Source organism: Callionymus lyra, chromosome 6, assembly GCF_982586985.1.
Source record: "Callionymus lyra chromosome 6, fCalLyr1.hap1.1, whole genome shotgun sequence".
Classification (NCBI taxonomy): Eukaryota; Metazoa; Chordata; class Actinopteri; order Syngnathiformes; family Callionymidae; genus Callionymus; species Callionymus lyra.
Genome location: NC_141823.1, coordinates 13,843,251 through 13,858,456, shown reverse-complemented (window position 1 = coordinate 13,858,456; position 15,206 = coordinate 13,843,251). Strand labels below are relative to the sequence as shown.

The window sequence follows — 15,206 nt, the reverse complement described above, 5'->3', positions numbered from 1 at the left end:
ACTTTTTACACACGGCTGTAAGAGAAATACAGGTACTAAAAAGAAAAACATTATTTATGGATAAATTGGAAGTTATAAAGTGCAAGGCTTTATATTTGCTGTCAGAAACATCATTGTTATATTTCGACTGTATAAATACAGGCAAAAACCAGGACATCATTTGTCAGATTTCTCTTCCATTCTACAAGTACTGTGGATTTAATAATGAATTTCATTTAGACTTCTTAATTTGACCGTTCTTTGCTTATAAAATAAAGAAGCCCAACTATTTTTTAGTTTTCTTTATTCTCTTGGTCCTCAAAGTCTCTGCAGGTCAAGTGAGTGACCTTTTGTCGCGATCCTTCGCTGATAAACTTCTGCTCGACAGAGCGAGGCGCGACAATGATCTGTGAGCTCGCTCTGAGATTTTACCGAGGCAGCACTTTGTGATTAATGGTTCCAAGTGGAAGTCTAAAGAGTCGCTGACTCACAGGAGAACTGATGGTTAACTTCTTGCAGTCATGCAGCATCTGCTCTTACAGATGGCTTCAGTCTCGGCATCCTGTGGCCCAGTTCATTATCGGAATGAAGTCGAGTCAGAAAAATGACAAAATGACAAATAATTGAGTAGAAAATTGTTTTAATGGTACAAATATATCTTGAAACAACATAAAAACTCAACAGAAAAAAGTCATCCTCACTAGTCCAGAGTGGTCAGTGCTTGTCAAAAGAAGCCAGTGAGCAGCAGTGACAGTTTTTCAGCCTTAATGATGCACAAATCATTGTGATATGATACAAAATACAAGGTCAAGTTGTATGTGAGGATTTTAAGTGAGTTCTAATGAAAAGAAAACAAAAGTTTTTAGGAACATAACATGGAGTACAGCTGAGTTCTAGAGGTAAATGTTTTAAGGGAGAAGTGAAAGTAAGCTTTATTTGTCAAGGTTTCCTATAATATTTACTAGACAAGACTCAAAACTCATAAACTTACATTTTATTTAAAGTGTCAAATCACAACAGAGTTATCTCAAGACACGATTAAAATAAAAACAGCAAATCAACAACGAGTGAATCACACTGAGCGCACGAGGACAGACCATGAGCAGAACCTTGTCATCCCAGTATGAACAGATCTAGATTCCTCGTCAGGGCCCTCTCTGGACTCTGCTGCCCTACATTACACTGCTCTCTATTCTCTCTATTCTCTCCCTCTGTCCTCTCCCACTCTCCCTTCCTGTGTCTCTCTTCTCCCTCCCATCCGGTCACAGCAGAAGACCGTTCACACCGAGTCTGGTTCTGCTCGAGGTTTTTGCCTGTTTTTCCTTGTCACTGTCGCTCATTGTGATCACCTGGGACCTGTTTTTCACCTCCCTTATATATATATATATTGTCATTTAAATGATAAAGTATGGAAGTGAATCAGTGAATAAAGAATAATTGAATTTACCATTTTAAATGTTTCTTTAAATCTTGCCACTTTTATACAATTTTTTAAGTGAATTGAATGAATTTAAAATGCTACAAATTATACAATATTGAATTAATAACAATGGAATAACAATATCATAATTCATGTGTTAAAAAATAACATTTCGAAAAAAAACCCAAACAAATAAAAAATAACAAATCCCCTGATAAATAAAAAAAAAACTGAGAATAATTTAATTAAATAAGTTGTATATAAATGGTTTGAACTGATTTATTCAATCACTGATTTCGAGAAAAAAAACACAAACCCAATTATTTTTCAAAATAATAAAAAATAATATTAAAAATAAATCGAGTTTTTTAAATTCAATTATATATGAAAAACAAAACTAAATAAATAATGAATCTTTTAATATAGACACGATTTGAATGCAAATTAAGAAAAACATATTTTAAATGCTTAAAAAACAACCACATCATTTTCAAAATAAAATAAAAAATCTAAATGTGTCTTTAGATAACTCTGTTTTGATTTGGTCAAACAAAAGGAATTTCAATAAAATAAAACGTCGCTTCACAATAAACATATTTTACATGTGTACAAAAAATTTCTTTTCCACTTCCAGCAGATGTCGCTGTTGTCAACATTGCACCTGACGCGAGTCCTGGCAAACGACACTGTTGAAGAGTGACCTCCATGACGAGCAACATCATTCATCTGGTGAGTCTCAGACCTGAGTCTTATCTCCACAATCAATGGTTATCTCAGCATCACTGCGAGAATCAGTTTGTCACGAAAACACCTGAACATAATGGATCATCAGAACACGCGTGTGGAGGCTGGTGCCATAAATAAAGCAGCTGGAGGGTCATTCATCATCTGCTCACTCAAAGTAGATGTTGTGAAGGAGACACACACGTGGACAGATGGACAGCAGACACACCCGTGACCATCATGACGCAGACTTGAATCAGGTCTAAGAATCAACGGATGATTGATCGGGTACGAAGGAGAATTGATTCACGGTGATTCAGCAGGAGGAGCTTCTCTGACAGTCACATTGAGTCACCTTGCTGGTCCACTGGCAGCTCCAGTGCTGCAGAGCTGCGCATCCATGTGTGGCAACATTAGCATGTCTCACACATGTAAGGCTGGGCGACGATAATATCACCACAAGGTCACGCAAGGTGGCGTTTCGGATGAGCAGGGTCGACACCAGGTGATGGCACCGAAGCTCGTGAGCGCCTCCTGTCAGGTGTTTATTTGCTCGGTCAATGCCAGGTAATTGAGTCCTGAGTGCCTTTATTGGCTGTTATTGACAGAGTTTATTGCCTTTACGTGGAGCTTCGCTGGTGTCTGTTCGTGTTCTGACGTCTGGAGGCTGATGCCCGCTGTGATTACACCTTTGCATGAGGAGCACATCCCTACTGGACCTTCTGGACTCCTGGGATGTCTATGGAAGTAAATCAGTGGCATCAGAATATTGAATAGTTTTATTTTATATTTCATATGATCAAACTTGTTTTATCAATTAAACATTTCATTATGTTGATAAATATTTAATTCAATAAGTTGTATAAAAAGGTTTGAACTGATTTATTTAATAACTGATTTCGAAAAAAAGTTATTTTCAAAATAAAATTCCTTTTTTTTTTTAAACATAGAGATTGAATTTCTAATTCCAAGAAAACAAAAACAAACAATGACTGCCTGAAAAGTTGGATCACGTAGCTCGGTGCTCTTTTAGTATAGTCTGGTGTCACTATTATACTAACATTGTTTTTATATTGAATTAAATTCACTTAAAAATATTGATTTATACAATATACAATATATTTTCGAATCATTGGAATTAGAATATCAACACGTCATGAGTAATGAAAAACATCAATGCATTTGTTTTCTCTTTAATGAAAATATTAAATTGAATTAGAATAAATAATAACAAACATATTTAACCTATCAATATGAATAAATTGAATTTAATGATTTAATTCAAAACAAATTAATATTAAATTAAATTATTTAAAAGATATATAATTCAATGTGTTTCAACTAAACTATTCAAATTGTCATCATTTGACCAGTTTTAACCGTTCAACATTCTGATGGCACTGATATACTTCCGTACAAAATAAATCCTCCTGGAACTCTTCAGTTCATCGAGCTAAAAAAAATGAGTAAATGAATCTGCATCTCAGAAAGTGCCTTTTCATTACGCTGAGAAGTGATAATTGGCTTATCTAGTTTGCTGCATACATTAAGGGACCCGTGTCGACCGGGGGAAAGTGCCGAGTCCACACTTTCCTGGCGGAGAGCGTTTGTAATTGTGTGATCAGTTCAGTCCCGTGTTAAGGAGCATCATGTGAGATAAAGGCCATCCAATCCCCCCGTTCCTAAAAGATCACACGAGGCCAGCACTTTTGTGGATCGATGGCTACATCCTGGGACTTCTCACAGGGAGGTTGACATTTGAGGAAAGAAAATCTTTAAAATAGACTAAAAAGAACGAGCACACCTTTTTCAAAAAGTTTGTTATATAGTTCGCTTCCCTTGCGAAATCCTCACGAGTACTGTGATGTAATTACCTCTGCCAAGGAGGTAACACAAGAAAAATTCAGCAAATACGAATAAGAAGGAAACTTTGAGAAAAACGAAAAAATCTATAGAAATGCACTTTAATGTGATTTATTTATTGATAATTAGTTTGGATATTGTATACCTGTAGTGACTTGAGAATAGTAAGACTAGACACACTAAGATTAACAAATTAACCATCGATTTACACCATAAGAAAAGAAAGGAAGGCCGATCAAAAGTATCAATGGATTCTGAGAGAAAGACATGCAAAAGCAAAACTGAAACTGAAATCAGAACAATCTGAAAATATAAATTAAGAATAGTGTAGCTGTAAACACAAGTGTACGATAGTAAAAAAAAAAAAAAATCAAAGCATGCTAGGATTAGAATCAGAAAAAGCTCAAAAGCAAAAGAAAAAACAACAACTATATCTATAAGGAAGGCCAACATTACCAGCAAAGGAAAGCGTTCGATCTGACACCACGGACTGGAACCTGGTTCCATCAATGTTTCATTAAACTGCCCAGAGCGAGACAAGAGACAGGGACAGAAGAAACTATAGAATAAAGGAAAACAAACCACAAACTTAGATTTTATTTTTAGTAAACTACAGCTTTTTTTTTAGAATCCCTTATTTGTCCCACGAGGGGAAATTTGGTAGTGCTTTTTGACAGCCATTCACACATACTGATGGGAGTAGGCTGCACACCTGCGCCAAGTCTACCATCAGGAGCAATCAGGGTAAAGTGTCTTGCTCAGGGACACAACGACACAAGCTTGTCTGGAGCTGGGATTGAACCTTCAACCTTTTGGACTGCAGGCAACCACTCTACCATCTGAAGTATGACGCCCCCAAAATTTGAAATGTAAACAAGATCAACAGTGTCTGTCGGGTCCTAATACGGGGAACTGAAGAGTTTGCCAGCGTGAGTCACGTGAATTATGAATATTGATTTAATCATATACAGTGATCTCACATTACAGGAGCTCCTTGGCAGAGGCATGTGCTGTCTCAGCGCTTTTCTACAACATATTTTTGTGCCAGGATTCAAACATCTATCCCAGCTTCTAAAAAAAGGGGGAAAACCCTGGCACAATACGGCAAATACTTCAAATCAAGATTATTTTAAGCAGACCAGACGTCGAGTATTTTCACACGTTATGAACATTTTCATCACATTTTGATAATACTGATGTACAATGAAAGTACAGCTAAGAAAATCCCTCCTGAGTCAAAAACTTTTCGGACACATCCTGACAGATGACAGCTGCTTCCTGCTCGCCAGAACGCCTGCATAGGAAACATAAAAGGGGGTGCACCACCTTTTCAAAACCCCGCTGCTCCTGCTGCAGCATTACTCAAGCGCTGCTGTTATTTTGACTTTGAGCCGAGTAATCGCACACTGCAGATGAATTATCAAGGAAGTGTTTACATTTATCTGGGCCGGGCCCTGTTTGCTGCGCTGTAAGCATAATGTGACATGGTCTGGAAGGTTCTCTGTCCACGGAGAGTTACTGCAGTCGAGGTGATGTGAGGATGATGGATACATGCTAAAGGAGCAGATGAATCCTCACTTTATGGTCTTAAAGGAATATTTCACGTCCATTTAAACCACAGATGGGAAAAGTGCGACCCGAGGTCCACATGCAGCCCTCACAAGATCGCAGATAATATATCAATGTTGTTATTTAACTCATTACTGATCTTTGTTTATTTGTCTGTTTATGGTGGAATATTTGAGAAATTAAAGTGTTTTATATCACAATTCTAAATAATTTATTGCACAATAAAATAGTTACTTTTTTATTATGTCATGGCATAATTACTAGCATGCGATGCTACACGATACAAGCGAAAAACGATAAGAAACATTGTTATACTGTAGTAACAAGGACATATTTGTTGTCGAGTACTTGACACACGGACCAGAATTTACAGACCACATGACTCTTGACGAAGTCGTAACTGATTTAATTTGGTTTAAAACCCAAATATGTCAAGACATGAGCTGTAAAAGCTGCTGAAGTCTACTGTATCCTCTTGTCCTCAGCCATCACCAGAATCTATTGGGTTTTTCGTTTCACTTTTAGCTGTAGAGGACGTAATGACTGCTGCCATCTAGTGGCTGGAATTTTAATTGGAACAAAAAAATAAACAAACCCTGTGAATATTTGTATGTTAATTGGAAATAAACATAATTACTTAATTGTAATCACACTTTATTGAACTGTAACCATAGAACCATAGAACTATGATGAAAAATAAATGACTTCAAAGCCACATTTTTTTAATATATTTTTTTAACTGATACATAAAAAATCGATACTGTATACCCCTATTAACTACACCTTATCTTTTGTGTTGTTGTTACACAACTCTTCTGACTCACTCACATGTTTCAAACGTTGAAGTCTTTCTCGGATGCAGTAAGTCCCTCAACATGATCATGTTTTAAAGTTATTACTATAGAACATTTTTCGCTGTCTGAAATCTTAGCGAACGAGAGGTTACGAGAGCGGAGTCCATTCTGACATAATAATGGACTTCACTTGTCCTCCAGCCAGCTGTCATCACGACCCGCTCTGTTTATACAACAAGTCATTGGAGGTGGAGACTTCAGGGATTGATGCCACGGTGACAAACGACATTGCTTGACCAATCACAGCAGAGTGGGCGTGGTTATGGTAAAAACACTTCCAGATTTAAGTAGGCGGGGCTTAAGCACATTTCTTACGTAAATATTTGAATGAAAAGATAGTTTTGTACAAACAGACACTGATGAGTACAATAGAGTCCAACATCTATTTAATACTCACTTAAATCAACACATTAGTCGAACTTTAACAATCTTTAAATACAATTAATGAGAAACTGTACATTTTTTCATTACATCTCAAGCTTATTTTATAATGCCCTTGTCCTCTTTTTTTTTTTTTTAACTTTAGCTTTCCCTGGTATATAATGTGGCCTCTCAGGAAACTTAATCGCAGATTTTAAATCATGCTTAACAATCCTTGCACTTTCTTCCCACTAACGTCTGCTTATAATAACCTTGTGTTTTATCACGCACTGTATATTAACTCTAGAGTAGATAAATATGAATCAATTCATTTTTCTTATTATTAAAAAGGGATCACAAAGCCAAAAATAAGTTTAAACTAAATTACTTGGACTTTCTCAAACAATGCCTTATTTCTACCACGTGTGACGTCACAAGAAATTCCCCTTACTTGTCAAGATTCATTAAAAAGGCCAAACCACGTAATCCCTTAATAGCCTTTAGAGGATAAACATGTCTCCAAACGTAGTTTCTAGGATTAGCTCGCTCGGTTTTTTTTTTGCACCGTTTTTAGCGTCGTTTTTTTTTTTTTTTTTTTTCCTCAAGTCTTGATAAAGGTCATTATTGATGGTCTTTCTTCTTCGTGGGAAGAATTAAAGGGGATCACAAGGAAATAAACGTACTCCCACTTCCCCTTTAACAAGAAGGAGCCGCGCAGCGTGCTGGGTATTATCTGGACACCGTCTGTGGAGAGGGAGGGAGAGACAGAAGGAGGGAGAGAGAGAGAGAGGGAGGGAGGAAGGGAGAGAGAGAGGGAGAGAGAGGGGGATCAGCCGAGCCAGAGAGGAGGAATCATGGCGGCACCTCTCGGACGGGACACTCTACCTGCCTACTGGTCGTACGGAGTTTGCCGAGATGGCCGAGTGTTCTTCATCAAGTAAGCCGAGTCTAAGACCCTCCTGGACCCGCGCGGGTTGAACCAGAACCGGGTCAAGAGCCAGCAATAGTTCGGTAACAGGTGTTTTTTTTTTCTTTCTTTTCTTTCATGTTGTTGCAGCGATAAAAGTCGCGGCACTTCGTGGCTTCATCCTCGCACCGGAGAACCTGTTAACTCCGGACACATGATACGTTCAGGTACGGCACGGATTTTCCCGGAAGCATCACGAGTTACCTGAGACACATTTTACAAAAAATGTTTTTTTGTCGTTCTAGATCTCCCGAGGGGATGGGAGGAAGGTTTCACGGAAGAGGGAGCCAGCTACTTCATCAAGTGAGTGCGCGGTTTGTTGTAGAGCAAAGTTTGTCTGCTAGTCTTTGACTGCACCACGCGTTGCTGCTCAGAGCTGCACTGCAGCCGCTGCACCGGGACAGACGCGGCGGGTCGAGAGGAGAAGATGCTGGAGCTTGGGGTTCGTTTTTTAGGTGCAGGTGCTGCGAGAGTAGATCAGGTGTATGTTGTGTCTCGGTCAGACCTCGTCAGATTGAATCGTTTCATGTCATCAAAAAATACAAAAAATGTTTTTTTTTAAATATATATAATAGTTGAAGATGTCGATTTGATCAAGACATATTTGCATGGGTTTACTCCCGACACTCCAGTTTCCTCCCCTCAGTCCATCAAAACATACAGAGGTTGATCAATAATTCGGAATTCTCGAATGGTTGTGCGTCTCTCAGACAAACTTGCAACCTTTGTCTGTGTATTTGGCAAATAATCTGGCGATGCTGTACGTGTCATGATACGAGGGGAACGATATGATGTATTGTGGTCGGGGTTCTCGCCAGCAGCCTTCAGCATAGGGGCCCCCTACGCTGTGATTTTGACCCCCAACAGTGTGAATTGGTCTTTATTTTCTGCCTTTTATAACAAAAAATTTGGCCCTCAAAATGCAGGAAATGGTGTTTCAGAGTGTTACAAATTCCAAACATTTGGGGGCGTTGTGCACAGGTCCCCCTACGCTGTAAAAAAAAATCCTAGTGATAACCCTGGTGGTAATGTAGAAACAAGGATATATTCGTAGTGACTCTGGTGTTGCAGAATTTACAGACCACATGACTGTTGACAAAGTCGTAACTTTCATTTGTTTTGAAAGCAAAATATGTCCAATTGTTGTTGATTGAATTTTTTTAATTAATTAATTAATTTTCTCTACTTCTTTATCCCTTATGGGGGTTTCTTCGGGCGACAGCCAGGGGACACCCTGGACAGGATGCCAGTCTGTCACAGTGCACGCAAAGACATACAACCATTCATACACCCACATACCTAAACCATAGACAAATTATGGCCCCTCATAAAATATAATTTGCATAAAAAAAAGGAAAACAAAATATATATATAAGTGCTTTCTTATATTGATACAGTATAGCAGAAAATAATATATTGCCATATCAATATTTTGTATCACCCCTACTTTTCAGGGTGTCCTCCACCTCTCGCCCCAAAGTAGCTGGGATAAGCTTAAGTCCCCCCCAACCCCACTGAGTAAACTTGACTAAAATGAGCATCTTGACGTGTAAAGAGTCAAAGGCTAAAGTTACTTTTCCAAAATAAATCAAATTTCAGACAGTAATAATCAATCGATAAAAAATGTATTACATTATTTATTATATTGTGTGCGGCCCAGTAACAAATACCTCATGTACCGGGTCAACGGACCTGAGGTCGGGGGCCCACTGTTTCAAAATCTGGGTGTAATATGTAACTCTATATTTTTAGAATAAATATTTTATCAAATTCTTTCTAAAAATGTTATCCTTCTGTGTCCATGCCGTGATGTTGTCACCAAGATGTTTCTAAACGGTACCGTTCATCCCGGTCGTCAATACAGTTGTGAGGCCGATATTGTAACAAGTAGATCCTCTTAACACACTCATTGTATTTGAATGTCTGTGTGTGTGCGTGAAGACAAATCTCTTTATGACTGCGATTGTATCCGAGGTTACTCCATGTAGGTCAGCAGTGTCAAACTCAATCATGCGAGGAGCTAAAATGTTACCCAGTCCGAGGTACGAGATCAAGAAGCCGTATCTCTGTAGTTTAAACATTTAATAAAGAACGCTGTCGCCCTTAACTTTTACAAGTTATCTTTGGTGTTAAAATATAGTATATATTCTTTTTTCCATTAGTTTTGTGTCATCGAAAGTGACATTTTTCACTCACTTGAGAACAGGATGTCAAACACTACTGTCTTCATGGCTTATGAAAATTGAACTAATAAACAATCCATGTAAACTTAACTTTAACTTAAACTTAGGATTTGGCCCCTAAGGTTCGAGATTAACACGTGTGGTCTCTCAGAAAAGTAGAAGTTGTGAAGACCCTTGATGTTAAGTCTGTTACAAGTGACAACAGAAGCTCTCCCACCACTCATACTGCACTACAGCAGTAGAAGCTCTGATGCAGGGCCGTCAAACTCGATCACACGAGGGGCCAACATGTATTTAACAGTCAAGGAAGTGGGCCGAACAAAATCTATAAAACAAGTCTGATTGTGAAATTGTATATCGGGCTGAGTAAAAACAAATTGATTTAATCCGTTTCATAAAAAATGTACAATGTTGATCAATAGAGCAACAAACCATCTGGGACCAAAGTGTGAAATTGAAGAGAACAATTCCAAGACCATCAGGATAACGGAAGTAGAAATTACGCTCGTACTCACCGGTGGAAAACAAAGGCTTAAATGTTCTTCAGGTGTTGGAACTACACTACGTCTTGATGCAACGTAAACATCTGACTGAAACTCTGAAACCAAGGATGTACAAACGTGAGAATAATGACTTTTTAATTTAGTAGGAAGGGAGTTGCTATAACTTGTGACACATGCACATCACTGTTTCGAAATGAAAATCTCACCAAGTGAAAGAACAAAGTCGCAGGACTTGAAACGATTTAGCTTGTTTAGTATTTCCCTTATTATCTTGATTGATTGATTGATAGTATTACAATTGTATATAATATAGTGTACTTTCAGACTTAGGAGTTAATCTTTTTTCAATTTTTTTGTACTTAAACCTCCCCATAAACTGTGTTTTTAGGAAAGTTTGGGGATTTTTTTGGGGGAAATAACCCATAGTGAAAGCCTGTAGAGGACAGAGCAGGCATGAAGTAGAATTTTAGTTTCAAGTAAGGTAGTATATCTAAAATAGTTAAGCAAATTCCATTATTAAAAAACAGATTTGTAACATAAGTTAATTGAACCCTATGAATCAAATCAAATTTAGGAAATGTATTGTCATTTTGGAATGTTTTCAATGCTAAGCTTGATCCAGTTTTTCAAAATAAAATGATAAAGTCTCAACATATTTGATTCTTATAAACCATCTCGGGGGATGTCGATCTAAAGCCAACACAAATTAAATCAGTTATTTACATAATATAATGTCGCTAGTATGCAGGAAATGACGATGACTTATTTAAGAAGGGCACTCAGGGGCCACATTCGGTGGATCAAAACTATTATTGCTTACTGCCTCGTGGATGGAGGCAGAGCTGAGCAGGACAGGAAAGCTATTAAAATTCTCCTCACATCCTCCACGCAGGACCTCTATGCTCTCCATTAGATTGTGTGTGTGTGTGTGTGTGTGTGTGTGTGTGTGTGTGTGTGTGTGTGTGTACGCAAGCGCAGCAGTGGGAGACTGTAAAGGTTGCAGGGGGGGTGTGACCATGTGGTGACAGAGACTTATGGTATGATTCCATTATTGAAGGTAGAGGAGGCTTTACAAAGTCACGCCGCCGTGTAAAGTTTGTCGGGATCAGATCCTCGCAGCCTTTTATTGATCCGTGTCCAGATTTGTTTGTCAAGCAGCGTTTCTAGTGCTTCTATGTCTCGACCCTCATGTGTGTCTCGAGGCTGATAATCGCTCTGAGAAAAAAAAATTGAATTTTAGTTTTTTTGCTTGTCAATTACATCCACTTGTGGCTTTTTGTGCGGCGCCACCCACGGTCCAGTCGTGTCTCATTAGATCTGCCTCGTTGGCCCCTGACAGAAGGCGATTATTTAGGGGCTAATATATCAACCTAGCTATTGTTTAGCGGTCACTCGCTTTCTCTCAAGCGCTGACACAAAGGGACAATATTCTATAAGCGACTGCTAATAAAAACAAAACAACAATTCCATTTTCTTTTATTAACAAAGGACTTGCAAAAGAATCTATTCCTTCTTGTAGTCGACGACTCATAAAACCTGATTATTTTCTTCCCCTGATGACTCATTGTTTCTCTCACTGTCTGTGGACCAGAACAAACAAAGAACTGCAGAGAAGTTTGATATATAGTCCGGGCTGTAAATAAACTGACGACTTGTTACCCAGCTGGCTCCAGGAAGGATCACGATTTTTTCTTTTTTTTTTATCGGCTTTTCTGGCTGTTTCTTTGTTATTGAGAGCAAATTCCAGTGGAGTTAAAGACAAAACTGGAATGGAGCAGTCTGTGCTCTTTTTGTAAAAAATGTACTCCCATGTAATCCAGCAGTTCTGTTGAACCTTGATTCATATCCAAAAATGTTTTTTTTTTTTAACTGGCAACCCCTTATAACAGAAGCTAAAGTGACTTTTGAAATATTGGCAGACGTATGTTTTGGGACTGTGGGTTGTTTATAAACAGCATTCATGTAAATTAATTTTATTTTGTTCACGCTTCGGTTGGATTCAAATTACAAATGTGTTCTTCTGCGGTTTCTGTGTGGCTTTAGAAAAGTTATTGGTTTCATCATCTCTTCAATTCAACCTTAAATACTACAAAAAAACTTGACTTGATAATCCTTTACAAACTATTCCAACTGGTAAATGTAGCACAATCTTATTCAGGAAGAACATCTTCACTCTTCAGATCTATCAGGACCTTCTTAACCAGGGGTCTCAAACTGAAGGGCCACGCCAGGTCAATTCTTGTTGGGGCCGGTAGGTCTTTCAGCTGCTTTTTTATAACTGTTAGTTTAATGTTTAGTAAATTGGGGAATTTCTTCTTTAATTGTATGAGTTTTTCCACACTGTTCCATCTTATCTGTACAATCAATGCTATATAACAGGAAGATCTTTGAAGTAGCCGCAGAATATTATTATTATTAATAGTTTTGATCCACCAAATGTGGCCCCTCAGTGCTCTTCCTAAATAAGTGAGTGTCATTTCCTGCACACTAGTGAGATAATATGATTTGGTGAGAGATGGTTTATAAGAATCAAATGTGTTGATACTTTATCATTTTATTTTGAGAAACTGGGTCAGGCTCAGCATTGAAAACCTTCCAAAATGACGATACTGTTCCTAAATTAATTCGATTTCGAATCACAAGGTTCTGAATCGATTAACTTCTATTCCAAATCTGCTCTTGAATAATGGAATTTGCCTAACTTTATTAAATATACTACCTAATTTGAAACAGAAATTCTACTTCATGCATGCTCTGTCCTCTACAGACTCGTCATCTAAATCATGATACCAGCCAAGCCACAGCAACTTCCAAACAAAGGTTTAGTAAAACAAACTATCCCAACGCAACCCAAAGCAACATGAAAATATAAAAGTGACTGAAACAGCATTGAATTGAATCACTATAATAAAATAAACATTAATGTGAATCTGACAATAAAATGTGTTTTCATTGTTCTTTAGAGTGAGACTTGATAGACTTCAATAGTTTCCATATTGTTGATTTAATGGATTCTTCAATGTTCCACCGTATCATTTTTAATGAAGAAGAATTTCCCGAACGTATTCACGAAGGTACATCTGTAAGTGTATCTTCCGTGTGTAATTATAGTACAAGGATATAAAGGACAAACACAGCTCTCATTTAATTTAAAGTCAGAGAATGTCAGTGGCTATCAATGTCAATTATTACTTTAGTTCAATATCATGCCCGTATACAGCGAACTACAGGTGGGAATCATATTGATTAAATCTGTCTGTCAGACGATTCTTCTCAAGTCTCTTGAGCACAATAATCTTTTGTCCTCACTGGAAAAAAAACCCCATTATTTTCTTTCACTTCACTCACTGGATTAGTAGTTCCATGTGGGTCCGAGCAAAAACCCACATTTATTTGTATTAAAATATAAAAAAGGCACCTTGGTTAATTGTCCTTTAAACAATTTGGTTTAGGATAAAATTGGCCATCAAAGGAAGTCCACAAGTTCATTGTAAGTTAGAAATCATCAGCAACATCCTTGTTTTTTTTTTAAATGGGTCATTCCAGGTTTTTAAAAAATGGCCTTAGAGTCGCGTCCTAGAAATAACTGAAAATCAGCTGTTGTTGAAATTTGCTGAAGTTATTCTCATGGGAGTCAAGATGGTATATTTTCAGTGTGAAGCAGTTAACCTTATATTTATAGACCCTGGATAGGAAATATAATTCCTCGCTCTATCAACTGAAATAGAGGACGTTTATGTCTTCTGCCTCATATAACAAATTATCTTCATGGTGTAGCAGTGTCAACCTTTACTTAAATAGAGAGGCCAGAGAAACACAGTTGTTTAAGTAAACGGGTATGGATTTTGCATTTCTTTTGTACAAAACCTGTACTTGGGAATCAAAGTACCTTTTCAAAATGAATCCAATATTTTAAAAAATGTCAAAAGACGCTCCGCTTTGAACATGTTTTCATCGTACAAGGCTTATGCGTTATGTTCTGTCAATATAATTTTGGAGCTAAGTTGTGGCACGCAGAAGGTACAAAGAGATGGAGTTGGTGAGTTAGGGTTAATCTCACTGATTTTAAAATATTTAAATCCATGTTAAATGTCGGTATTTTCCCCAATTGATGCAACATCTTCTAGAGTAGTTGACTTAACTTACACTTCTCCTTGTGCAAGTATGGGAGATTTTTACTTGTGATGTTCTGACAAAGCTTCATGAAACAGTGTCATTATTTTCAGAGTCCACTAGATGGCGGTCTCTGCACTATTTTCCTTTGTTTTCAAACAAATGTTCCCATGAAACATCACATAATTTTTAAACTGATGGCGCCACCTACTGACCTACTTAAAAAAACATGACACCGTTTCGTGAAGCTTCACCCGCCCATCACTAGTTCCACCTCATTCTTATTCTAATGCCATATTCTTGTCTTAAAAATAAACCTCAGAAGATGTGACAGTGTTACTGATGCAGATCTTTTAAAGTAAAATGTGCATTATGAGAAATCTCAAAGGAAGTGACCCATTTTTAAAGCTGATCCCCCACATCATCCCTGTTTATCCCCGTGAGGGGTGAGCAGGCAGATCTTGGATGAATGTGTGCGGAGACGCTTCTCCTCGGGCTGTTAATCAATGGAACGGAAGGCAAAACGTAGAGTGAGTGTTGCGGTTTCGGGATTTAATCCGAAACTCGGTAAAGCAGCTTGAAGGAGCGAGTAAAGTGGCTGGAGTCTAAATACATGTTGGAGTTAATGTGCCTGATCTATATTTCATAGACTGGTTCTTATTGATTATGAGA

The 15,206-nt window shown here is 37.8% G+C and overlaps 2 protein-coding genes across 7 annotated transcripts in view; one reads left to right on the top strand and one right to left on the bottom strand.

Moving 5' to 3' along the window:
- alx4a (ALX homeobox 4a) overlaps positions 1–15,206 on the bottom strand; it is a 314,532-nt gene that overhangs the window by 74,833 nt on the left and 224,493 nt on the right. The window lies entirely within an intron of this gene.
- The window catches only part of plekha7b (pleckstrin homology domain containing A7b), an 84,957-nt gene continuing 77,106 nt past the window's right edge, over positions 7,356–15,206 (top strand). For 2 of the 6 annotated variants that reach the window (XM_087793737.1, XM_087793742.1), the window contains exons 1-3: positions 7,356–7,705; positions 7,826–7,902; positions 7,981–8,038. In XM_087793737.1, the coding sequence (XP_087649863.1) occupies positions 7,623–7,705; positions 7,826–7,902; positions 7,981–8,038 (218 nt within the window). In that variant the 5' untranslated portion in view covers positions 7,356–7,622. The remainder of the gene's footprint in view (positions 7,706–7,825; positions 7,903–7,980; positions 8,039–15,206) is intronic. The other 4 variants (XM_087793739.1, XM_087793738.1, XM_087793743.1 and 1 more) reach the window with 3 other exon arrangements.